Genomic DNA, 25,222 nt, shown 5'->3' with positions numbered 1-25,222 from the left:
CCGTTTGTGGGAATGCTTAAAGGAACTGGAGTATGTGTTTTTTTTTTTGAAATTTCACCCAGAAGCTCAAGAGCATAGGGCATTTTCCTTTTGAAGAAGTTTCAGTTTAACAAATTAGCATCCCACTGTGTTTATTCTCCTTGTCTTTAAAATGGTTATGGCAAAAGAGTAAGAAATAAGAAAAAATTTCCTTATTCTATGAATTCTCTTCCCATCCAACAATCCCTGAAGATTTTCTTTACTAAAAAATGTTGAGGGATTCTGTCATTCTGTCATAAGGCTCCCCTTTGGCAAATCTTGTCAACTGTACTTTTTTTTTTTTTTAACACAGAGAGGAAGTCTTAGAATATCCTACAACATTCTAAATCCTAGCTACAGAATTTCATATTTGGAAAGGACAGTTGTGCTTAGATGGGAAAAAGTCAGCTGGGGGATTCGGGGAAACAAGGTAGGATGCTGGGGAGCTCTGGAGGTTTCAGCCACATTTAAAATCCTTTTAACTCCTGGAGGGTAAACCTGAACAGAACCAAGTGGGGCTTTTCTCTTCCTTTTACTCAGTAGACTGTGTGTGAGCTTCTAGATACAGACTGCCATGTCTCAACAGGGTGAGGTAAGCCCTCTGATGCCACACTTGTCTGGTAGGAAGCAAAGCTCTTCTGAGTCCTCTAGGGGTAATGGAAAGAATGTAGCTGTCTGTGATTTGCAAGCATTTTACAAAATGTTCACTTCTCTATACACGAAGAAAGAAAAAAAACAAAAACAAAAAAAACCCCCAACTCTTTCAAGCACAAAAGGGATTATGAGAGCCACAGCTGGGAAAAAATATGTATATATAGCAATTATAGTTTAGTATCTTCACAAAAGGTTTCTAAAGACATAAAGTGAACTTTAGTTCTTAAAATAAAGTCGGTTTGGTCTACAGCACCAGGATAATTTAAGACATCACAGTCCAATTTGCAATCCCATTATAGTAATAAAAAAATAGAAAGCTCCTAGCTCTTTGAAGGATTTCATTAGGATTACCAGGGGAGTTCCCTAGTCTGAGGGATCTGGGCAGCCTTTTATTTCCTTAGTGCTGTTTCATGACATTGGCCTAAACAGCCACTAGAACAGCTGAATTGAGTGACTCCTTTTTTCTGAGAAAAACAACTAAATTTCCTGACATCAGTGGATATAGTTGAACATGGAACTGAAGGTGTCAGTAGGTTGAACTTGAATGGAGAGCACACCCTGTCTCCTAAAGAAATGCACAGCCAGCCCCTCCCCTATATGTAATCGCTCTCAAAACCCCAAATCAAAGCAACTCCAACTGATAACAATAAAACTCTAACCATTACAGTGACTTACATTTAGTGATTCAATCACCAACAAAGGCTCCCTCTGTAGTTCAGCTGTTCAAAAATAAAAATGAGAAATAAGGAAACTGAATGTTGTTTCTGAACAACAGAGAAACAAATTTAGAGCTTTTTAGTTAAGTCGGAATATGTCGCTAAGTGGCCTAGCTGCTTTTGTGAAATATAAAATTCTGACCAGCTATATTCTACAATCCGTGTTCTGTCGTACGATCAGAAAAACAATGTTGCCTGCATTTTTACAGTAATGGCAGTGATCCATTAAATCACTATAGTGATGTAGCCATGTCAGTGATCTGAAGCTTAGAAGGACGGTGGAAGGAAGGCCTTTGCTGTAACTGTTAAGCGACAGTGTTAACACTGGTTCCTTTAAAAATAATGCCATCAAATGAAAAATTAGATCCTATCCCTTTAAACAGCAATGGTCTATTTATATTCTTTGGAAACTTGAAGTACAAGGTCTACTGTTTCTACTCAACAATGACAGAACACACATATTTCTTTTAAAAACAACTTCCTTTTACATAAGTAGATCTCTTATTGAACCGTACCTAAACACAGTAAAGTAACCTGAAATATAACTGTGGGAACAAAGGACTTCAGAATCCAAAAATGTTACCTTCTTGACAATTAACAAATGGGATATTAATTATTTGTATTATAACACAAACATACAAATTTTAATTAATGCATCTGTCCAAGTTTTGGATAGATTAGTCATCGTTAGGGTTTTACCATGTGAGCATGAATGGCTTACCAGGTCTTGGGGTGGTCTTCCAGGACTGCCTGGTACTTTTGCTTATAAGGCTTCTGAGGTCACATACTTGGAAGGCTGTCCTTTCAGATGGTTGTGCCTTGGAAGGTCCCCACCCTGACTGCCCCAGATAGTTCCGGGTGAGGATTTATACACACTGCCTTTCTCTTCGCCTTGTCCACTGAATATACACCTACTCATCCTTCAATATTTGCCTCCAAATTAGGGGGAGTATCAAGTGCTTGAAATGAAAATGCAAAACGTACATATTCTTTGACCTCTCAACTCACCCTTATGAAAACACTTGGGGAAATGCATGGTTACATGCATATGGAAGCTCACTGCAGCTAGTAAAAACTACAAAAACTGGAGACCACTAAAATATCTAATAACAAGTGGGAAAGTGCATTACAGACCACTATTAAAACAAATGAAGTTGATCTGTATACAGTGACAATGAAGGCTGCCCACAATATATGGCTGAGTTAAAAAAAAATTATAGAACAATATAATTCAGGTACCTAAACTGAATCAGAATAAGTCTCAGGATTTCAGCCATGAATGACAGCACAAAGATATCTTCCTAAAGACCAAGAATGAGAAAGTGATTACTTCTGCTGGGGGCTGAAGGAGAAGATAAGAAATTGGGCCTTTGCAAGCTGTGTCTTTGCTCCTGGATCATGCTTTACCTGAACTTTTCAGTTTTTTGAATGCTATGGACTGGATGTTTCTGTCCCCCTCACATGGAATATATTGCCACCCACCCCATATACTGAAATCCTAACCCCCAATGTGACGGTGTTGGAGTTAGGGCCTTTGGGAGGTAATCACATTTAGATGAAGTCATTTGTAAAGTGTAAAGTGGTCCTGAGACCACAGTGTTTGAGAGCCGCTGTCCTAATCCTGTCTGACACTGAGGCTCTCCCTTAAAAAATACTTAGTGGACACCAAATACTACTGCACAGAGAGACTGAGAAGAGGCTATGCAAGCGGGGAGTAGCTTCAGTAACTGGGCAACTGCCAGAGCCCAGGAGCCATGAGTGTGAGGTTAAAAGAAGTGGGAACAGGGGCCAGAGACTAGCCTTTTGGAAGTGAACTGTGATAGCACCTGAAAGGACAGGGAGGACCACATTGACACATTTGTGAGCTAGAGCAAGGGTTTGCTCCAAAGCAACTTGTTTGGCCACAATTATTTGGAGACATTGGATTTAAACAATTACCTTACATAATATTGATTGACATAATATTGATACTTCATGAGAAAAAGTATAAGTTAAAAATGAAATAGTAAAGAGTTCCCTCTAACCTATGTTAAAAAGTGAGAGGTAAATCCATATAGCCTGTCGATGTTTTATTACAAGATAGCTACTAATTTTATGTGGCAATAAAAGATAAAACCACATGCAAGGAAAAAGTAATGTGAACAACCACTAAAAGGAATTTACCGATTCCACTCAGCTTTCTCCCACTTGGACTTTCTGGTGGTGCTGGAATTTCATGATTTTTCTCTTCCTCTGATGGCACAAATACCTAAAAAGTCCAAAGCACCATAACAAATAAGTTAAATGAGGTTTTTGAAATAAGAAGGTAAGTTTAATTCACCTCAAGTGAATTAAACAAAACACCCAGCATCCTGTGACAATATAAAAGTCTACTTTCAAGTTTGTGAAATTTAAAAATGAATACTGTCAACCTTCAGAAACAAAAAAATAAAATAAAATATGATAAAACTAATTTCATCCATCAATGGCTCTCCTATTGCTTTAAAGTAAAAGAGTACAACACACAAGGCCTTTCCTGATCTGACCCACTTCCTCAAGAGGCTCAAGTCTCACCACAGCTCACCCTGAACCACTGCAGTGCCCGCTGTGATAAAAAAACAAACACAAGGCTTCCCTGGTGGCACAGTGGTTGAGAATCCGCCTGCTAATGCAGGCTACATGGGTTCGTGCCCCCGTCCGGGAAGATCCCACATGCCGCGGAGCGGCTGGGCCCGTGAGCCGTGGCCGCTGAGCCTGCGCATCCAGAGCCTGTGCTCCACAACGGGAGAGGCCACAACAGTGAGAGGCCCGTGTACCGCAAAACAAACAAACAAACAAAAATAACAAAAAACACCCCCAAAACTAGATTTTATTCTAAGTATGATGGGAAGCCAATAGAAATTTCAAGCAGAGCAATGACATGACCTAATTTATGTTTTTCAAGAGAGTTCTCAGGGCTGTGTGAAGACTAGAGGAGGGACTGGAGAGGAAGAAAGTCCAATGGGGACACTGCTAAAGTAGTGGCTTAGATTATGTGGCAGCTGTAGAAATAGAAATAGATGGATTCAAGTTATATTTTGGAAATGGACTGAATGTGGGGTGACTGAGGGTGACTCTTGTGTTTCTGGTTTGAGTGGATGGAATTGATGATGGCACTATTAACTGAGATTATCGAGGTTCTTAGCTTTTCCCCTATAGGATGTGACAATAACAAAACAAACGTCTTAAGTACAATGAGAAGCTATACTCTGCTTGTATAGCTATACAGAATACAGGAACTATATTCTGCTCAAGTGTACATATGTCTATATATGGTGAAAAGGTACTTACACCACTGACAGTTCAGCATAACTGAATTACCAGCCATACCTCAGTTTTCAAGTTGGCTTTCAGTCCCAATCCTCCCAAATCATTCAATGGAGACTCTTCAGTGCCTAGTGAAATTCAAAGCACTAAATCAATTTAAGAATTTGCTTGCAAAATACATCCTGAATCAAAAGGTAACAGAATGTTGTTATCTAGTATGCCATGCCCTCTTCCTTTGCTGTTTTATTTTGCTGTCAATAAAAAACAGTAAAAAGGAATACATACGAAAATTCTCAGATGAAAGGCAAGGGGTCCTCAAGGGGTCCTTTACTCATTTTTGGTGGAGGGGGTGTGTGAAAATGTTTTTTTGCTGTTAAGATGGCTGCCCACAAAGAATGATACAAGATTATTTGTGAGGATGCCTTATTTCCAAGAATTTTTCTATAGTGATCTATATCAAGTTTGTCCCTAAAAGAAAATATTCTAGGCCACTGTGGTATATTCCCAATAAAGAAGGTGATTTGTGAATAGACTCACTGTACTTGCTTCATGCTGACACAGCAAAGTTGAACATAAAGTTAAAAACTGTGAAGTGGATAAAAAGAGAACAGAATTTTCTCTGCTAGAGACTCAAACCTACCCCTGTCTTGGTCGTTTCTTTCCTTCTCTCTTCTGTCCTGTGACTTCCAGTTTCTCTCACCTGCCCACATGTAAGCCTCCAAAGAAAACCCTTCCTTTCTCCAAGAGGCTGCAAGCTTGCCTTTGCTAAAATCCCTCCTATTTCTGTTCCTTTAGGGGGAAGAAAAGGGGGGAGGCAGGAGGAATAATAGACTGTAGCAATGGTTGAGTCATAAAAACTTCCAGAGTGTTCAATTTACCCTAAGCTAAAATCAATGGAAAATTTTAAAGTCACTTATTTCAACCCTTGGAACATTTCTTAATGTCTCCTATCTAAGTCCCTATAATGAACAGGACTAAACCTACTGGCCTCAGCCTCTGGAGGCTGCATTTAGATGGTATCTAAGGTCTATTCCAGTTGAAAAGTCCAGGATGCTACAATTTATACAGTCAGAGTAGAAAGGAAGACAACATCCCTGATCCCTTCAAGTCCAGCCCATGTGCCCCCTCTGAGTTCTCACAGCATTCTGTGGTTAACCCTATTCTAAGCACCTGTCACACTGCAGTGTCACAGCCTATGTACAATACATGGCTAGATTCACAACTGTTTTCCCATCTTGACTATTTATCTTTGAATCCACAGTGGTACCTGGTGTAATGTGTCTGAAGTGGGAGTGTATGAATGACCAAGCTTAAAGCTTACACCTTTGAAAGTTACCAACGGTTTCTAACAAGACCAGCACTCTCTGAAATCTACCAGGAAGGAACACATTTCTTTTCCTTTTCAAACAATTCTAAACCAGAAACTAACTCATTTATATGAACAATAAACTCCATTAAAAAAAATAATGTGTTCCCTCGATTAGAAGTAGCCAGTTAGACTGAACTGACACATAGTTCAAGTCTGTAAGTCAGATAAGGGTTGGAATGATGCTTGTTTTTGTACTACCATCTCCTTTTTATACAACAGAAAACTGAGGCTCTGAAGTAATTTTTTTCTAAGAGGCACCTGAGTGCTATGCAAGTTATTTAAACTCTTTGAATCTTTTCCCTCATTTGTAAATGAGGGTGATAAAAAATATACTCATTTCATGCGTTACTGTAAGGGATCTTCATTTTGATTGATAAGAAACCTGAAGGTCCAAGAGGCTTAGTAACTTGTAACAGTCCTGCAGGCAACACTTGGCCAGCTGATGACCTGGCTCTCAGCCTCTGGCCTCTGGCCTCATCGCACATGAGAAGCAGGTCTAAGGCTGTAAGGTTTTAAACACAATTTTAGAGAAGCTTGACCTTCAAGTTGGAATGAGAGCTATTTTGTGACGTTCTAGAACCCAAACCATCTTTTGGAAGATTGTCTTAAATGTCCTCTACACACAATTATCTTTGGAAAATGCAACAATTTGCACTTAGGAGATTTTCACCTGTGTTACGCAAATTTTCTTCAGAAGAAGCAGTGACTTCAAGGCCTCCTTCTTGCTGGAAGGACACGGTCATGCTGTTACCATTTCCTGTTTGCTCAGCAGACGCTGGAGCAGTCCACTTGCCACTGCGATCGCTCCTGATGGTCAAGTCTTGCTTGCATTTAGGAGCCGAGAGAGCTACAGCGTAGGCAGCAGGAAGGACTGTCATGTGAGAAGGAGCAATTTCTGATCCTTGGCCATTAATACATTCAGTGGTGGTTTCCAAGTCACCCTCAGGCCCCTGCTGAACATCAGCTTTTTTAGCACCAGTGTTTACGGCTGTCAAACAGAGCACCCTGACGGAGGAGTCCTCGGCTGCCTGCTCTGGTCCTCGAGGGTGGAGAGGCAAGTCCGCGCTAATCCCTGCCGGACACCTGCCTGGAGTGCTGTCCCCCGACGTCCCTGCCTCAGGGCTTTCATCTTCTCTCTGAACTTTGCCCGCACAGTCCTTGCCAGACTTCTCTGCCTCTGGTGCACACCCAGCACCTGCAGAGAGCATGCTGACTGACACCCTGTCGTGCCCTTCCCTGGTGCCCACTGCCACCATGGGGCCCACTTCTTTTTCTCCTGTGGATGGGCCAGGATACTGACAGTTGTCCTCAGCAATTAGGCTGGGCAGAGGGGCCTCAGCCTTGCTCATCTTCGAGGCTGACAGGTCATCTTTTCCTTCAGGGCTGCCTGCAGTCAGCTGATTCTCTTCGTGCCTGTTTAGGCCAGTGGCGGCCAGCACACATTCGGCTGTGCTGGTGGAGATGATGGCGGCATCGCTCAAGTCCTCTGTTCCCGCAATGGAGGGCTGATCTTCATCCTGTGGGATGGCGCCCACCATGACTGCCTCACGTCCTTCTGAGGTGCTGGTGGAAATCATGGCGGTGTCACTCGTCTCCTCCACTGGTGTGACCAAGGGATGGACTTCCTCCTGAGGGACAGCACTGGACACCGGGCCCTCGCAGTCTTCTACTGAGCTTGTTGAGATGATGGCACTCCCATCTTTCTCTTCCATGCCCAGGATGGATCGCTCACGTTCCCTTCCCACAGCCACACCACAAATAGAGGCCTCGCACTCTTCTGCGATGCTGGTGGAAATGAGGGCACACTCATCTTTCTCCTCCTTGCTGGTTGAAGCAAGGGGGCTCCCGACTTCCGCAGGTGCGCTGGGCATAGGCACATCAAAGTCATCAGAGCTCACCAAGACTGGCCCTTTAGCTCTTTCTTCAACTGCTACAACTGGCTGCTGACTCTCGGCACCTTGGATGGTTGTTGCACTGGAAATGGGCACTTCGAACTCCTCCCCTATGCTTGTGGAAATCATGGCACACTCGTCTTTCTCCTCATTTCTAGCAGCCGGGAGTTGGCTCTCATTGCCTGACACCGCGCTGGGCATGGGGGCCTCGAATTCTTCCACGTTCACTCTGGGGCCTTCCACACTTTCTTCAGTTCTCAGGGCACTTGAACGACCTTCTTCTATGTCTACCATCGTGTTTAGCTGCAGGGTGAAATCATTTGTTGTACTGGTAGAAATCATCAAGCCTTTGCCTTGACTTTTACCGCTGGCTAAACAAGCCTGGTTGGTAACACTGACACTGGCTTTAGCAGCCACAAGGCCGTCACTGTCTTCATTTTCCACAGAGGTGATGATACCTTCATCTGCTTTTTCACCTGGTGACGTGTGATGAGCCTTGTATTCTGGGGCTGCACCGGATACAAGAGCCTCATAACTGCCCCCCACCAGGCCAGTGGAAATAGTGGTATCATCGACTTTTTCTTTTCTGGTGAGCTGACTGTCACTGTGATCTGAAGCCGCACTAGTCATGGGACCCTCGCAACCTTCACGAACTGGAGCCACTTCGCCCTTTCCGGCAGCTGCGCTGGTCACGCTGCTTTCCACAATCCCTTTGGCACTGGAGCAGATCTCTGCATCTTTAATGTCCTTCTCAGCACTGCTCATGCTATCAACATTACTCTCATTTGCATTTGGGATGGCAGCCCCGGCCTCGGCTTCCACATGCCCCACCGCAGTGCCAATCCGACCATCCCCTTCTTCTGCACTTTCACAAACAGACACCCCTTCACCTTCTTCTTCGATCCCTGTGCATGTTGATGTGTGCCCTATCTCATTTCCTCTTCCAGTACTGGTCACGACACCCTCCCCTTCATCATCTTCCTCCTTCGCGCCTGTGCTGGTCACGATGTCTTCATCATCGCACGGACCAGCAGCGACTAATGGTATGTTGGTGACGTCTTTGGCAACTGTGCTGTCCATTGCACTCTCTCCGTTTTCTTCTGATTCAGAAATTAGAGCAAAGCCTTCGCTGCTCTCTTCTGAACCTGTGCAACTTGCCGGCCCCTCCCCATCTTCCTCTGTTATCCCTGTGCTGGTGACCGCGCTTTCACCTTCTGGGCCGTCATTCACAGACCCGCCTCCCTCCTGGGTGGGACTGGCTCCCGTTGGCGTGTCATTATCTACTGGGACCTCAGGGGCCCCTGTAACCCTCCGCTCCTCCTGTGGCCCTGCACCAGCTACTGAGCACATGACGAAGCTATCACTTCTCCGTTCTGCTCCTGTACACGTCACAGTCCCCTCAGTTTCCTTCTTGGGGCCCATTCTCATCGTATTTCTCTGAAATCCATCCACCTCTTCACTGCTTAGGGACCCCTCTCTTATTTCTGTGCCAGCACTTGTTACCGCTCCATCACTTTCAACCTCACTAATAAAAGTAACAGCTCCCTCCACGAGTCCTGAGTCCCCACTTGAAGAACCATCACACTTCCCCTCGGAGCCTGCACTGGTCACAGCATCATCCTTCTCTTCGGGTGCCGCGCTATTGATGTCGTCTTCTGTGGTCCCCGCGGGAGCCGTCACTGGGTCAGTCACTCTTTCTTCTGGCTCGGCCACAGCACACTCCCCACTTTCTCCTTCCTTGGTGCTTGTAAGGAAAGTTTCACTTTCAGCAAATCCTTCTGTGACGACGCCCCCACCCTCCTCTGCTGCAGCAAAGATGGTGCCTTCCCTGGCTTCCAGCCCGACGTGAAGGGAGTGCTTTCTGGAGTGCACACCCATCGTGAGGCCTTCATCCGCCTCGATGCTTGTGCAAGGCACGGCCACCCTGCCCTCTGCTGTCTCTGCGGATGTGGTTGTGGCATCCCCCTCCTTCACTGGGTTTAGGGGAACACCTCTGTCCTTCCCTTCAGTACTGGTGGCAATGGAAGTCTTTTCTGCTCTACCAGACCTGGCTGTTGCAGTCTCAGCTTTCCGGCTCCTTTGGTGTAACACAGAGGATGCAGTGTTGCTTTCAGCACTGGTGTCCACCTCACTGTTTTCATTCCTTCTGTCAGCATCAGTTGGCATGTTTTCTATTTCACCTGGGCCTCTACTATGCTTAAGTCCAACAGTTTCAGCATCTTTTTCTGTACTCACACCTACCACCTGATCAACAGCAATGCCATCCTTTTGGCCATTTTCTACAGAAGCCTTAATTGTCTGCTTTGAATTCAAGTTACTTCCTTTCCCAGCCACGTCCATTGAGCCACCTTCTTCGATAACATTCTCATTTTCCATAGTCATGTCTGTTAACTCACTACCAAGAGGCATGTTTACTTTTCCTTGTTTGCTGTGGAGTACAGTGGCCTGGGAACCTTCTGGAATGTGTCTTTTGTTATCCATGCTTGCTTTTGCTGGTTTATCTACTGTGGAAACTGCATCACCTTCTTTGCTGTCACTTGCCCTAGGGACTTCTGATTCCCTAAGAGTCAAGCTTTGGTTAGGGATTTCAGAGTGGTCCACAAGCAAGGTGCTGGCTGTGCCACCTTCTGAAACAGTTCTTTTGTCAACTAAAGGAGTTTCACATGAATCATAAGATTGTTTCTGAGGCACAGCAGTCACAGAACTTAACGACAGGGAGGAGTCTACATTTGTGGAATGTTCAAGAGCAGTATCTCCTTGAGCAACGCATTCTTCAGTGGGTCTGGTGGCGTTTTTCAAATTGTTTTGTGCCCTGTCACTTTCTGACAGAGCACGAGGTAACAACTGATGACTCGTTTCGAAGTCTACATTCATTTCATTAGTTCCTTGTTGAGCAGGCTCTTTCTCCCCGGGATTCAGTTTGGACACAGCACTTTGGAGATGCACTTTCTTGGTTAGGGTGCTTTTATGGTCAGCATGCTTTTCAGAATTACCAACAGTTCCTGTTCCACGTCCTGATTTACAGGCTGGCGCTGCTGTTTTTGAATCTACTGTGGAAGTTCGTAACTCATCCTTTAGAACTGTAGTGGTTTTTTGTTTTGTAATATTTTCTAAGTCAATGTCTTGCTGAGAACTACTGCTTCTGATGTTTTGGGTTTTGGGTACTTCCAATGCATTTTCCATGGCTGGCTCCACATCAATTTCCATTGGCTCTTGTTCGGGCATCAAGGCAGGATCACCACTTTTTTTGGGTCTCTGAAGGAAGGAACTACTGGGAGTGCCCAAAGGGTTTGCTGCTGGTTTTTCTTCTCCTTTGGTCACTTCTTGGGATAAGCTTCCTCTTCGATTTTCACACAACCTTCTGCTTAATTTCTTTTCCACAACTGAACTACTTCCTCTGGGCTTTTCATGACTGCTGTCAACTTCCTTACCATCCTTGTCCTCTGATTTATTTTCTTCCTTCTTTTTCACGTCCTTACTACTATGCTTTAAGCTCCTGCTTTTGTGCCCATCTGATAACTTTCTCTCAAGTCTGGCGGAGCTTGACTCTTTATCACCCTTGTGCTTCTCCTTTGCTAGTGGTAACTTCGTTCTGTGACTGGACTCTCTCTGTGCACCGTGTGTTGAAGAGGCAGTGCTCTCTGATGCAGGTTCCATACCACTTTCCTCAGAAGGTCTGTCTTCAACTCTAGACTTCCGCAGCCTATCTGGGTCACTTTCTTCTGTGTTCTTCTCCTTATCTGGTTTTGAAGTGGTCACCTGTTTTGTGACATTTTCTTGTGATTCTGTTTCAACTGCTTTTAACTGTTTGCCTTGGCTTTTGGATTTAGACTTTAACACAAGTTTCTCTTCTAACAAGCTCTTGGTTCTTCGCTTTTCCTTGTGAACAACCTCTTCTGCTTTTGAATTACTATCTACATTAGTTGAGTCCATATCACATTTATCCTCTGAGTAACTTTCACTTCTTCTCTGTAATGTGCTTCCATGTTGCTTGGAACTCAGAGAATCTTTCTGAATTTTAGAATCACTTGATCTTCTTGATTTGTGCTCTGCCTTAGTTTTGTCGGCTGACCCATGTTTCTCTTTTCTGTTGTTTTCTTTACGAACATTCTCATCGGTTTTTATAATATATTCAGAAACTGGTTTACCATCTTTGCCCAAAATTGATAATTTCCTTTCATTCCTATGTTTACTTTTTCGTTCAGCTTTATCATCTGAAGAAAGCCTTGTTTGTTGACTTGGCTTCTGAATATTTTCATCAACTTTCAAGCCTTTCTCAGAAGAGTGAAGCTCAGTCTCATCACCTGTTTTATGTGTACTGTCACCTTTATACTTATGTTTTGTAGACAGTTTGTCTTCTGACAAAGTTTTCTCTTTTTCAGGCTTGTCCTTGGAGGATTTTGTCTCTTTCTTAGGCAGGCTTCTCAAGTGTGGTGTTTCAGAATCATCCTTCTTTAGATGCTTTTCATTTTTAAGTGTGCATTTCTGTTTCTGGGGTTCTTCTGTGCCACTTTCTGACCGTTCCACTGGCCTCTTCCCATCTCTCATGTCAGTCTCTTCCTGCACCCCTTCCACCACAACAGGGGTTGATGTCCGTCTTTTATGTTCCCTTTCTATTTTGGATTCATTTTTGTTTTCATCAGCTGAATGCAAAGACTCTGAAAGTCTCCGAGCAGGTTTACTTGGTTCACTCTTTGCATGAACGTGCTTCAAATCCTTTGAAGAAGATACTTTTTCCTTTTCACAATGCTGTAAGAAAATAAAAGTTAAAATATAAGAAATACTAATATTAATTTTTATATTCACATCTAACATTTGGGTGCATATAGTACGTTGAGTGCTGTCACATGTTACACCTTACTTATTTATTATTTAACCTTTGCCAGCAGCCAGTAGATATTGTTAACTTCATTCTATGCATCAGGAACCTGAAACTCAGCATGATTCAGTAACTTGACACCCAGCAACGAGTTCAGATGATTTCATTCTGAGTCTAGTACCCTTCCCACTACATTGCAGCATCTTTTTAGAGAGTAGTTCTTTCTCCTGAGGTGCGTCCATGCATTTAGGAGGCCTTCTTAAACTCTAAGTTGCTAAAGCCCACTAATGCCCAGTGGTCATTAATAAATATAAGCTGAAAGAATGACAAAGCAATGTTTTTTACTCCAAAAGCTGAAAACCGAATGAAGGCAATTTAAAAATTTTGCAATGAAATAAAGGTTTCTTATATTTTAATTTAGAAACCCAAATTATTTATGGGAACTCCATGAATTTAGGTTACCTGTAAGACAAGCTACTTAGGAAGCTTCAAATGCACACAATAACTCACGGTAATAATAATGTTATATATAACGTATGTATACATTGATGTATCCAAGGGAAGACACTGATAGACCAAAACATCCAGACTTTCCTCCCTACCCCACAGTAGGGCACTGAGGGGATTAATGTTAGTGACTAAGCACACTCTAATAAAGACTCATGGACTAGCTGTAATTATTCTCATTCAAATAATGGGCTGAAGTCCTCAGAAAGCCCTCTGAGTCTCTGGGTCAGTTTATCACTGCACCTTTTTACATTTTAACAACTAGTAATATTTGGACCAACATCTTAAAAAAATACTTTAAAATTAAACTCCTCAAAGAAAGAACAGGGATTTCATCAACCTAATTCTATGGTAAGTTCTAACCAATTAATGTGAATAAAATTTTATGAGATAATTTTTCACAGAAATTTCTCATAAAATAAAGTTAAATATTTAAAGATATGCCATTAGAATATCAGGATATACTTATAAATATGCCTCTAATTTCTTGATAAAGACATCAAGAACATTTACTGACTATGAATAAATAATTACTAAACCATTAGTGTTTCCCTTACAAGTGTTAAGATAGTTCAGCTACAGAGTTATAAATATGGCAGTATACATAAACATTTAAACCCAGTGAAAACAAAAGCTTATCTCAAGAAAATAAGGCAAAAAGGAGAAATGTATTTATTGAACATTTTGGGGGTAGTTTTATGTACATATTTTTACTATTTAAAATGATCACATCTTAGGAACAATCTAAGTGCTCAACTAAGAGGAAATGCTTAAATTATGGTATTCAATATAATATTATACAATCAAATAGGAAGTTATAGCATACAATGAGTAAAGAGGGAACATTAAAAACACTTTGCAAGATTACATCTACTCTACAAAATTATGAACATATGTTGATGAGAATGGAAGAGAATAAAACAGATAATCTATTTGTGGAGGGATTTTTAACTTTTTTTCCCTTTTCTTTTTCATTATTATTCCTGGCACTTTTATTATTGCCAGTATAGGAAATAAGAGGTGGGGAAGTTGGGGGAAGGGAAGGGAGTAGAAAAGTAGCTATTATCCAGATAAAAGATCATATGAATCAACTTGCCAAAATGAGGACTTCAGACCATAATAGGATGGGGGTGTTAGAATGCTGAATGTGATGGATTTTTTATTCAACTTGCAAAAAATTGGATTGTAGGGCTTCCCTGGTGGCGCAGTGGTTGAGAGTCAGCCTGCCGATGCAGGGGACCTACAAAGCACTGAATGGCGTATATCTAACAAAAGAACAGTTAAAATAGGGTTTTATTAATCAAGACATACCTCACTTGTTTTGAGGGTTTCTTTGGAATCTTCTTCAGATTGCTGTTTCTTTTTAGAATTCTCGTCAACGTTCCTAGGTGGAGGAAAAAGTGAAATATGAAAGACGGAAGAGATATGGGAACATATGTATATGTATAACTGATACACTTTGTTATAAAGCAGAAACTAACACACCATTGTAAAGCAATTATACTGAATAAAGATGTTAAAAAAAAGTGAAATATGAACTTTGAATCACATATCAGAATTTCTCAGGAAGATTAAAAAAAAACCTTAGCTTTTCTTTACTATAAACATTTAATATGTACATAGAGACTTGTGCATTTCAATTTAAATCCTATTCTTGGTCAACAGTGAAGAACTCAATCCCAACTGTGACATGGAACACTCTTGGCCCTATAAGAAAGTATTCGTGAAAAAAGATTTCCTGAATGTTGCTTGAAGATGAATATGATATGGGCTACAATTTCATTTTGAAAGTCTTATCTTTTGAATAAACAGGGTAGCTTTATTTATTCAGATCAACAGGAATGAGGTCTATAAGAAAAATGAGAGCTAACTCCTCCCACTGAGTTCTGCAAATGATTGATTCAGCTATCTTCAAGTTTAAGATAAATTTATATAACTACATCACGATGGAACAGCAAAGTTATAGCCCATGCCTAGACAGCCACTCTCAATGTCTTCAGCTTTGTAATTCTTACAGAATTAACCATGATAATGCAGTGCTAAAAAAAATTTGGCTTGGACCTCTGGTTTATGGGGAGAAGTATGAGATTCTGGTGAAGTGAACTGAAGACGTAACTGAATGTCCAGAACAGGGATACTTCCTGAGTACTTCTAGAGGGTCTATAAACTCTCTGAAACTCTAGGGACAACTGTGTGCTTATGCATGTGCATTTTTCTGGGCAAAGAGCCCAAAGCTTCCGTCACATTATCTAAAAAGTCTGCCCCCCTCAAAAGATTAGTATACACTACTTTGAAATATTATAGATATTAATACAATGAATTAAGATACTGAAAAGGAAACCTTAAGGTCTTTCATAAACATGGAATAACATACACATTAAAGGTCTCACTCTTTACTGTCATTTTCAAAGCCTCTCTTCTGAAAGCATGCTGAGAGAATGTTACAGTGGGAATGTGGCCAGATAAAATATGTACCTGGAATCCTTTTTTCTCTTTTTGCTTAAGGCTACCTTTTTCTCTAAAACTTTCTGTTCTTTAAGGACTTCTTTACTTCGGGGGGCTTTGGGTTCCAAACTCTTTGTTGATGATTCTTCTAAGTCCACACTACTTTTGCCTGGGAAAGAAGCAATCAATAAACTGTATCTCACAACAAAGTTTTAAAAACTGTAATATTTATTTTTCATTAAGATTTTCTAATCACTGTAAGAATGCAAAATGGCTTTAATATCTCTAAGCTGTGTTAGAATAAAAATAATTTTTTAGATGGAGAAGTCATATTTTTTATTTCAAATGTTCATATATGTACATCTGTGTATTTTATATCACACAAGATCAGTGTCCAGAGGAAGTTCAATTTTGTTCAATGAAATAGTCCAGATAAATGTTTGACATTTTGGTTAACATAAAGTATAGATGAATTCCATTATTATCACTGCAAGGCTTGAGGACTCACAGGTTAACAATAAATTTTCCAGTGATAATCCATTCTACCATCACTGCAGAATAAATTGCTAACATGTGAGGTGTATTATCTGGTATGTGATAGAATGTTTACTTTAGATACAGAAATATAATTTAAAAAGTGATGAAACACATTAGATTAAAAAGGAAATCTTCCATAACTTAAAATACATAATTTAAATAAGTGAAGTTTTATTGAGATATGATTTTAAAATAAAATGATCAAAATTATATCTCATAAGTTATATTAATAGCTAGAAAATAATGGAGTATATAAGGTAGTTTAAAATATTAAAAGTTAACATCTCTCATACCTTGATTCTTAGCTTTTGAAGACTTTGTCTTTTCTGCTTTCTGTTTTCGTTTTTCCTCAAGTTTCTCTCTATTAATTTGTCTCCTTAAAAGCCTCTCTTCTTTTTCTTTAGCCTAAAACCACAAAATATTCATAATTATCCTGACAGATTATCAGGCAAAAGCAAAAACACGTTGGGGAAAAAAGTACACTTGCCCTTCAGATGTTCTTACAAATTAATGGGCTCTGCAAAAATGCATATTTACTACTATATACATATGTGCGTATGTGCATGTGCATGTGTTTCAATCTGGACGCTACCTGAAGAATAAAAGAGAGAGAAGTTAAATGTTTCCATTACTCTTAAAGAATGCTGTCAATTTAAAGGTATCATTTTGGGAAGTGGTGGCTTAATAAACTGCTATTTTAGTTAAAAGGATAGCTGTAAAAATATCTATGAGCATCAAGTGCAGAGGTAGGTCTCCATAATTTTTTGATTTTCTCAAAAAAGAAAGTTGAAATACAGATTCAAGTGACAGGCTAGTCCTACAACAAATGCTACTTTCTGGTCATAATCTCAGAAACCAGGTTTTAGACATGGGACTTTCTGCAGTCATATTTTAAAGCCAGGGAAAATCTAGTCATTGTGTGTTACTCCACCATCTCTTTCCCACCCAGAACTCAAAGCCTCAAAGCACGAAACATCCTAAGCATAAGCATAACTCCTTATCAACTAACCTCAAGAGATAAGCCACTATTAACATTTTGGTGCACTTCCTTCAAGTCATTTTTCATGTAGTAATATTTCCTCAATCTATGATGCACAATTTTTCATATTTTAATGTTTCTGAAATTATAAGCCATCTTAAAATTGATGTACATATACACCAAGGTAGCAATTTTTTTCTCTAAAAAGCTGTTAATAATAGCACATCTTAGAAGTATTTTCAAATGCAGGAAATATGTGGATGGACTGTGCTTCCCTCTTAATATTATGTTAATGGCTGTTGTCATCTCTCTTTATGGCTGGATCCATATTTGAGTCAAACATTTTGACACTATGAAACACCTAGGTTGTTACCAGTTTTTCACTACCATTAATCATGATATGAACACCTCCATCATATGTTTATGTCTATTCTGCCTAGTTAAATGACAAGGTTCCTGAAAGTAGAACCTATGTCACTGTTTCAAATGCTCACCAGTACCTTGTAAACAGACTAGTCAAGTTTGCCAACCTGATTTAATAGTTTAAAATAATAAGAGATCAAATCTGACTTACAATAGATTGCCGCCGTTGTTCTACAGTAAGCTCGTCATCAGAATCACTATAATACTTTGAATAAAGATATGGTTTGTGAACATAAGCATGCCGTACACTTTTTGCTTTTCCTTCACTGGAATCATTGGTTTGAGTTTTTGTTTTGTTCTGCTTGTTCTTTTCTTCGTCTGGAAGAAAGTCAATAGAAAGATGAGTGCTTCTGTTAATCAGCAATAAGATCAACATTATGCTTGATCCGCATCAAGAGGCAAAAGTAGTATCAATGTAGTTTGAGTGTATTTGTAGGTCTGACAGGAGAAATATCAGTATTTGAACATCCAGATATTGACATTTTTAAAGGATATAATCCATTTATTTATTTATTTATTTATTTATTTTGGCTGTACCACATGTCATGTGGAACTTCCCCAACCAGTGATTGAATCTGTGCCCCCTGCACTGGAAATGCAGAGTCTTAACCACTGGACCACCAGGTAAGTCCTCTTGATTTATTAATTTTTTCCTTTCTTTCAGCTTCTCACATATCAAAAAGGCAAAGAAAAATTAGGCCTTATAGTTATTTATGTTTCTTTGACAAATAGTTAATCCTCATTTGTATGAAAATAGACTTGGTATGAATGCTTTACCAGTATTTAAATGAAAAAATTCACCTGAAGCAACACTTTAAAGTAAACTTGAGATGTTAATGACAACCTGTGATCTTTCTTTTATGGAAGAGGGAAGAATCAATAACTGGCCCTACACCAAGTATATACTAAAACCCCTCTACCTTAGGAAGGAGGATAAGTTCCCCATGGCACAGCAAGAAGTAAAGAAGTGATACCAAGTACTGCTTAGTACTCTCAAAAGACCCATTTTCTTACTTTTTGGATCCCATACATAGAAAATCTAGTTCTGTCCAGGAAAAACCTTGAAAAGACCCAATAAAGGATCTAGAATTAAAACTTCCATTTGGCTACAGAAAGTGGAGTTTTAACAGGATGAGAGCATTCTTCTTACATCGGTACTCAAATGACCTCATGAGGATAATTATGAAGAGTGGAGACTGCTGCTAATTCAGTTTTTTAATGGATACTAAGAAAAGAATGAAAAATGGGAGATACAGAAAAACATATTTGTGGCATTAAAACCTTCTACTTTTTCTCCCCTATGGTTTTCTCTCTGGGTATTCTATCCAAGAGCCAGCAACAAAGTTACAAGATGCCACCTACAGGCAACTGCAAAAAATATTCAATATTTTTGACTTTTCAAAAGGTCATAAACAATATTTAATCATGTGGTAAAGAGCAGCATAGGTATTGATTATAAGCCCAGACACAGGTTTGAAATGGCTCTGTGATCACTAGTTATATCACCCTGGACGAGACACCCTGTCTTGGCAACTCTGTTTCCTCACCTGCACCTATACAATAGTGTAATAACCGAGCACAGTGCCTGGAACACACTAAATACTTAATAAGGGTTGGCTGAAAAACAAACTATATAATAAAAGAGAGGTCTGGTCTTTCTCCTCCATTCTGGGAGGTAATCTCTAAGCCTTTGGACTGTCATGCCTGATAGGAGTGTTTTTATTTACCTAGGGTCATGGGTTAAGCCAAATTGCCTAATAGTGTGATTTAGGGTGGGAGCATTGGGTCATGGGGTATCAGTTTGACCCCGAGAGGGGCTGGAGGCTGAGATCAGACACATGGGCGGTCAACTAGGTGTACATGCTGAAGCCCCAATAAAAACTTCAGACATCAAGACTCCAGTGAGTTTCCCTGCTTGGCAATAATTTGTATACACTGTCAGATGTCAATGCCAGGAAGGGCACTGTGTCCACAACACCACAAGGAAAGGACAATTGGGAGACAGCAGAAGCAAGAAGAAGTACAATCCTGCAGCCTGCGGTACAGAATCCACAATCACAGAAAATTATATGAAAAGAAATGGTAAAGGTATATATGTCACAGGTAAAGGAAAAAGATAAAATCCCAGAAAAACAACTAAGTAAAGTGGAGATAGGCAACCTTCCGGAAAAAGAATTCAGGATAATGATAGTGAAGATGATCCAGGATCTTGGAAGAAGAATGGAGGGAAGGATCGAGAAGATGCAAGAAATGTTTAATAAAGACCTAGAAGAACTAAAGAAAAAACAAACAGATATGAACAATATAATAACTGAAATGAAAAAGACACCAGAAGGAATTAATAGCAGAATAAGTGAGGCAGAAGAATGGATAAGTGACCTCGAAGACAGAATGGTGGAAATCACTGCTGCCGAACAAACTAAAGAAAAAAGAATGAAAAGAAATGAAGACAGTCTAAGAGACCTCTGGGATAACATTAAATGCACCAACATTCGCATTATAGGGGTCCCAGAGGAAGAAGAGAGAGAGAAAGGACCTGAGAAAATATTTGAAGAGATAATTCCTAAAAACTTCCCTAACATGGGAAAGGAAACAGTCACCCAAGTCCAGGAAGCACAGAGTCCCAGTCAGGATAAACCCAAGGAGGAACATGCTGAGACACACAGTAATCAAACTGACAAAATTAAAGACAAAGAAAAAATATTAAAATCAACAAGGGAAAAATGACAAACAACATACAAGGGAATCCCCATGAAGTTATCAGCTGATTTTTCAGCAGAAACTCTGCAGGCCAGAAAGGAGTGGCACGATACATTTAAAGCAATGAAAGGGAAGAACCTACAACTAAGAATACCCTACCCAACAAGGTTCTCATTCAGATTTGACAGAGAAATCAAAAGTTTCATAGACAAGCAAAAGCTAAGAGAGTTCAGCACCACCAGAGCAGCTTTGCAACAAATGCTAAAGGAACTTCTGTAGGTGGGGAAGACACCAGCAACTTAAAACAATCTTGTACATACATAGACTGCTATATCAAAACTGCATGGGAACAGCAAACCCAAAAACTACTACACACACACACACACACACACACACACACACACACAGAAAAAGCAACCTGAACACAACACTAAGGATGGTCATCAAACCACAGAAGAGAACCAGAGAGGGAGGGAAGAAAAAAGACCTACAAAAACAAACACCAAACAATTAAGCAATAGAACTTACACATTGATAATTACCATAAATGTAAATGGATTAAATGCTCCAATCGAAAGACACAGACTGGCTGAATAAATACAAAAACAAGACCCATATATATGTTGTCTATAACAGACCCACTTCAGACCTAGGGACACATACAGACTGAAAGTGAGGGGATGGAAAAAGGTATTCCACGCAAATAGAGATCAAAAGAACTCTGGAGTAGCAATACTCATATCAGACAAAATAGACTTTAAAATAAAGACTGTTATAAGAGACAAAGAAGGACACCACATAATGATAAAGGGATCAATCCAAGAAGAAGATATAACAATTATAAACATATACGCACTCAACATAGGAGCACATCAATATATAAGGCAAATACCAACAGCCATAAAGGGAGAAATCAACAGTAATACAATAAGAGTTGTGGACTTTAACACCCTACTCTCAGCAATGCACAGATCATCTAGACAGAAGATTAATAAGGAAACACAGGCCTTAAATGATACATTAGACCAGACGGACTTAATTGATATTTATAGAGCATTCCACCTAAAATCAGCAGAATTCACATTCTTCTCATGCACACATGGAACATTCTCCAGGATTGACCACATGCTGGGCCTTAAAGCGAGCCTTGGTAAATTTAAGAAAACTGAAATCATATCAAGCATCTTTTCCAGCCACAATGCTATGAGATTAGAAATAAACTAAAAGAAAAAAAAACTGTAAAAAAACACAAACATATGGAGGCTACAAAACATGCTACTAAACAACCAATGGATCACTGAAGAAATCAAAGAGGAAATTAAAAAATACCTAGAGACAAATGAAAATGAAAGCAAAGATCCAAAACCTATGGGATGCAGCAAAAGCAGTTCTAAGCGGGAAGTTTACAGCAATACAGTATTACCTCAGGAAAAAAGAAAAATCTCAAATAAACAACCCAATCTTACACCTAAAGCAACTAGAGAAAGAAAAACAAGCAAAACCTAAAGTCAGTAGAAGGAAAGAAATTATAAAGACCAGAGCAGTGAAATAGAGATGAAGAAAACAATAGCAAAGATCAATGAAACTGAAAGCTGGTTCTTTGAGAAGATAAGCAAAATTGAAAAACCATTAGCCAGCCTCATCAAGAAAAAGAGGAAGAGGACTCAAATCAATAAAATTAGAAATGAAAAAGAAGTTACAACAGACACCGCAGAAATACAAAGCATCCTAAGAAACTACTATAAGCAACTGTATGCCAATAAAATGGACAATCTGGAAGAAATGGACAAATTCCTAGAAAGGTACAATCTCCCAAGACTGACCAGGAAGAAATAGGAAACATGAACAGACTGATCACAAGTACTCAAATTCAAACTGTGATTAAAAAACTCCCAACAAACAAAAGTCCAAGACCAGATGGCTTCACAGGTGAATTCTATGAAACATTTAGAAAATAGCTAACACCTATCTTTCTGAAATTGTTCCAAAAAATTGCAGATGGAGGAAAATGCCCAAACTCACTGTATGAGGCCACCATCACCCTGATACCAAAACCAGACAAAGATATCACAAAAAATGAAAATTACAGGCCAATATCACTGATGAACATAGACACAAAAATCCTCAAAATACTAGCAATCTGAATCTAACAGTACATTAAAAGGATCATACACCATGATCAAGTAGGATTCATCCCAGGGATACAAGGATTTTTTAATATCTGCAAATCAATCAATGTGATACAAGAACAAATTGAAGAGTAAAACCCATATGATCATCTTAATAGATGCAGAAAAAGCTTTTGACAAAATTCAACACCATTTATGATAAAAAACTCTCCAGAAAGTGGGCACAGATAGAACATACCTCAACATAATAAAAGTCATATACATAAACCTACCGTTAACATCATACTCAGCAGTGAAAAGCTAAAAGCATTTCCTCTAAGATCAGGAACAAGACAAGGATGTCCGCTTTCGCCACTTATATTCAACATAGTTTTGGAAGTCAGAAAATAAATAAATAAATAAAAGGAATCCAAATTGGAAAAGAAGAAGTTAAACTGTCACTGTCTGCAGATGATATGATACTATATGTACAAAATCCTAAAGATGCTACCAGAAAACTACTAGAGCTCATCAATGAATTTGGTAAAGTCACAGGCTACAAAATTAATACACAGAATTCTCTTGCATTTCTATACACTAAACAAAAGGTCAGAAAGAGAAATTCAAGAAACAATCCCACTTAACATTGCATCAAAAAGTATAATATATGTAGAAATAAACCTACTTAAGGAGACAAAAGACCTGTACTCCGAAAACTGTAAGATGCTGATGAAAGAAATCAAAGATGACACAAACAGATGGAAAGATATACCATATTCTTGGATCGGGAGAATCTATATTTTCAAAATGACTATACTACTGAAGGCAATCTACAGATTCAATGCAATCCCTATCAAATTACCAATAGCAATTTTCACAGAACTAAAACAATCTTAAAATATGTATGGAGACACAAGAGACCCCGAATAGCCAAAGCAATCTTGAGAAAGAAAATCGCAGCTAGAAGAATCAGGCACCCTGACTTCAGACTATACTGCAAAGCTGTAGTCATTAGAACAGTATGGTACCGACACAAAAATAGAACTATAGATCAATGGAACAGGATAGAAAGCCCAGAGATAAACCCATGCACCTATGGTCAATTAATCTACAACAGAAGACGCAAGACTACACAATGGAGGAAAGACAGTCTCTTCAATAAGTGGTGCTGGGAAAACTGGACAGCTACATGTAAAAAAATGAAATTATAACAGTCTTTTAACACCATACACAAAAATAAACTCAGAATGGATTAAAGACCTAAATATGAGACTGGACACTGCAAAACTCTTAGAGGAAAACACAGGCAGAACACTCTCTGACATAAATCGCAGCAATCTTTTTCAATCCATCTCCCAGAGTAATGGAAATAAAAACAAAAATAAATAAATGAGACCTAATTAAACTTAAGAGCTTTTGCACAGCAAAGGAAACCACAAACAAAATGAAAAGACAATCAGAGATTGGGAGAAAATATTTGCAAATGATGTGACTGACAAGGGGTCTGTCTCCAAAATTTACAATCAGCTCATGCGGCTTAATATCATCAAAACAAACAACACAATCGACAAATAGCCAGAAGACCTAAATAGATATTTCTCCAAAGACATACAGATGCCCAAGAGGCACATGAAAAGATATTCAACATCACTAATTATTAGAGAAATGCAAATCAAAACTACAATGAGATATTACCTCACACCACCAGGCCATCATAAAAAAAATCCACAAACAATAAATGCTGGAGAGGGTGTGGAGAGAAGGGAGCCCTCCCACACTGTTAGTGGGAATATAAACTAACACAGCCACTATGGAGAACAGTATGGAGGTTCCCTAAGAAACTAAAAACAGAGCTAGCATATGATCCTGCAATCCCACTCCTGGGCATATACCTGTACAAAAACATGGTCTGGAAGGATACATGCACCCCAACGTTCATTGCAGCGCTGTTTACAATAGCTGAGACATGGAAGCAAACTAAATGTCCATTGACAGAAGAATAGATAAAGAAGATGTGGTACATATATACAATGGATTATTACTCAGCCATTAAACAGAATGAAACAATGCCATTTGCAGCAACATGGATGGACCTACAGATTGTCATACTGAGTGAAGTAAGTCAGACAAAGAGAAATATAGTATGATATCGCTTATATGCAGAATCTAAAAAAAAATGATACAAATGAACTTATTTACACAACAGAAACAGACTTGCAGACTTAGAGAACGAACTTATGCTTACCAAGGGGGGAAGAATAGGGGGGAGGGATAGTTAGGGAGTTTGGGATTTCCATGTACACACTGCTATATTTAAAATGGATTACCAACAAGGACCTACTGTATAGCACAGGGAACTCTGTTCAATATTCTGTAACAACCTAATTGGGAAAAGAATTCGAAAAAGAATAGATACATGTATAACTGAATCACTTTGTTGTACACCTGAAACTAACACAGCATTGTTAATCAACTATACTCCAGTATAAAATAAAATGTTAAAAAAAATATCCTGTGATAAACCATAATGGAAAGGAATATGAAAAAGAATGTATATGAATGTATAACTGAATCACTTTGTGTGTAGTAGAAATTAACACAACATTGTAAATCAACTAGACTTCAATAAAATAAATTTTAAAACAAAGAAAAAGAAAGGACAAGTGGAAGCTCTGTGTTTGAACTTTGCCAGACTCTATAGCCTATGTGCCTCTTCCCTTGGCTGATTTTAATCTGTGTCCCTTAGCTGTAATAAACCATAACTATGAGT

General features: G+C 39.4%; 1 protein-coding gene across 1 annotated transcript in view; it reads right to left on the bottom strand.

The window, feature by feature from the left end:
* BOD1L1 (biorientation of chromosomes in cell division 1 like 1) overlaps positions 1–25,222 on the bottom strand; it is a 56,837-nt gene that overhangs the window by 17,104 nt on the left and 14,511 nt on the right. The window contains exons 6-13 of the mRNA XM_024119195.3: positions 17,796–17,962; positions 16,536–16,647; positions 15,736–15,874; positions 14,572–14,644; positions 6,713–12,683; positions 4,737–4,801; positions 3,552–3,636; positions 1,348–1,391 (exon numbers count right to left, since the gene is read on the bottom strand). Of these exons, the coding sequence (XP_023974963.1) occupies positions 1,348–1,391; positions 3,552–3,636; positions 4,737–4,801; positions 6,713–12,683; positions 14,572–14,644; positions 15,736–15,874; positions 16,536–16,647; positions 17,796–17,962 (6,656 nt within the window). The remainder of the gene's footprint in view (positions 1–1,347; positions 1,392–3,551; positions 3,637–4,736; positions 4,802–6,712; positions 12,684–14,571; positions 14,645–15,735; positions 15,875–16,535; positions 16,648–17,795; positions 17,963–25,222) is intronic.

This window comes from Physeter macrocephalus, chromosome 7 (assembly GCF_002837175.3).
Source record: "Physeter macrocephalus isolate SW-GA chromosome 7, ASM283717v5, whole genome shotgun sequence".
Lineage (NCBI taxonomy): Eukaryota > Metazoa > Chordata > Mammalia > Artiodactyla > Physeteridae > Physeter > Physeter macrocephalus.
Note: the sequence above shows the minus strand (reverse complement) of the source record. Positions and strands in the feature narration are given on the sequence as shown.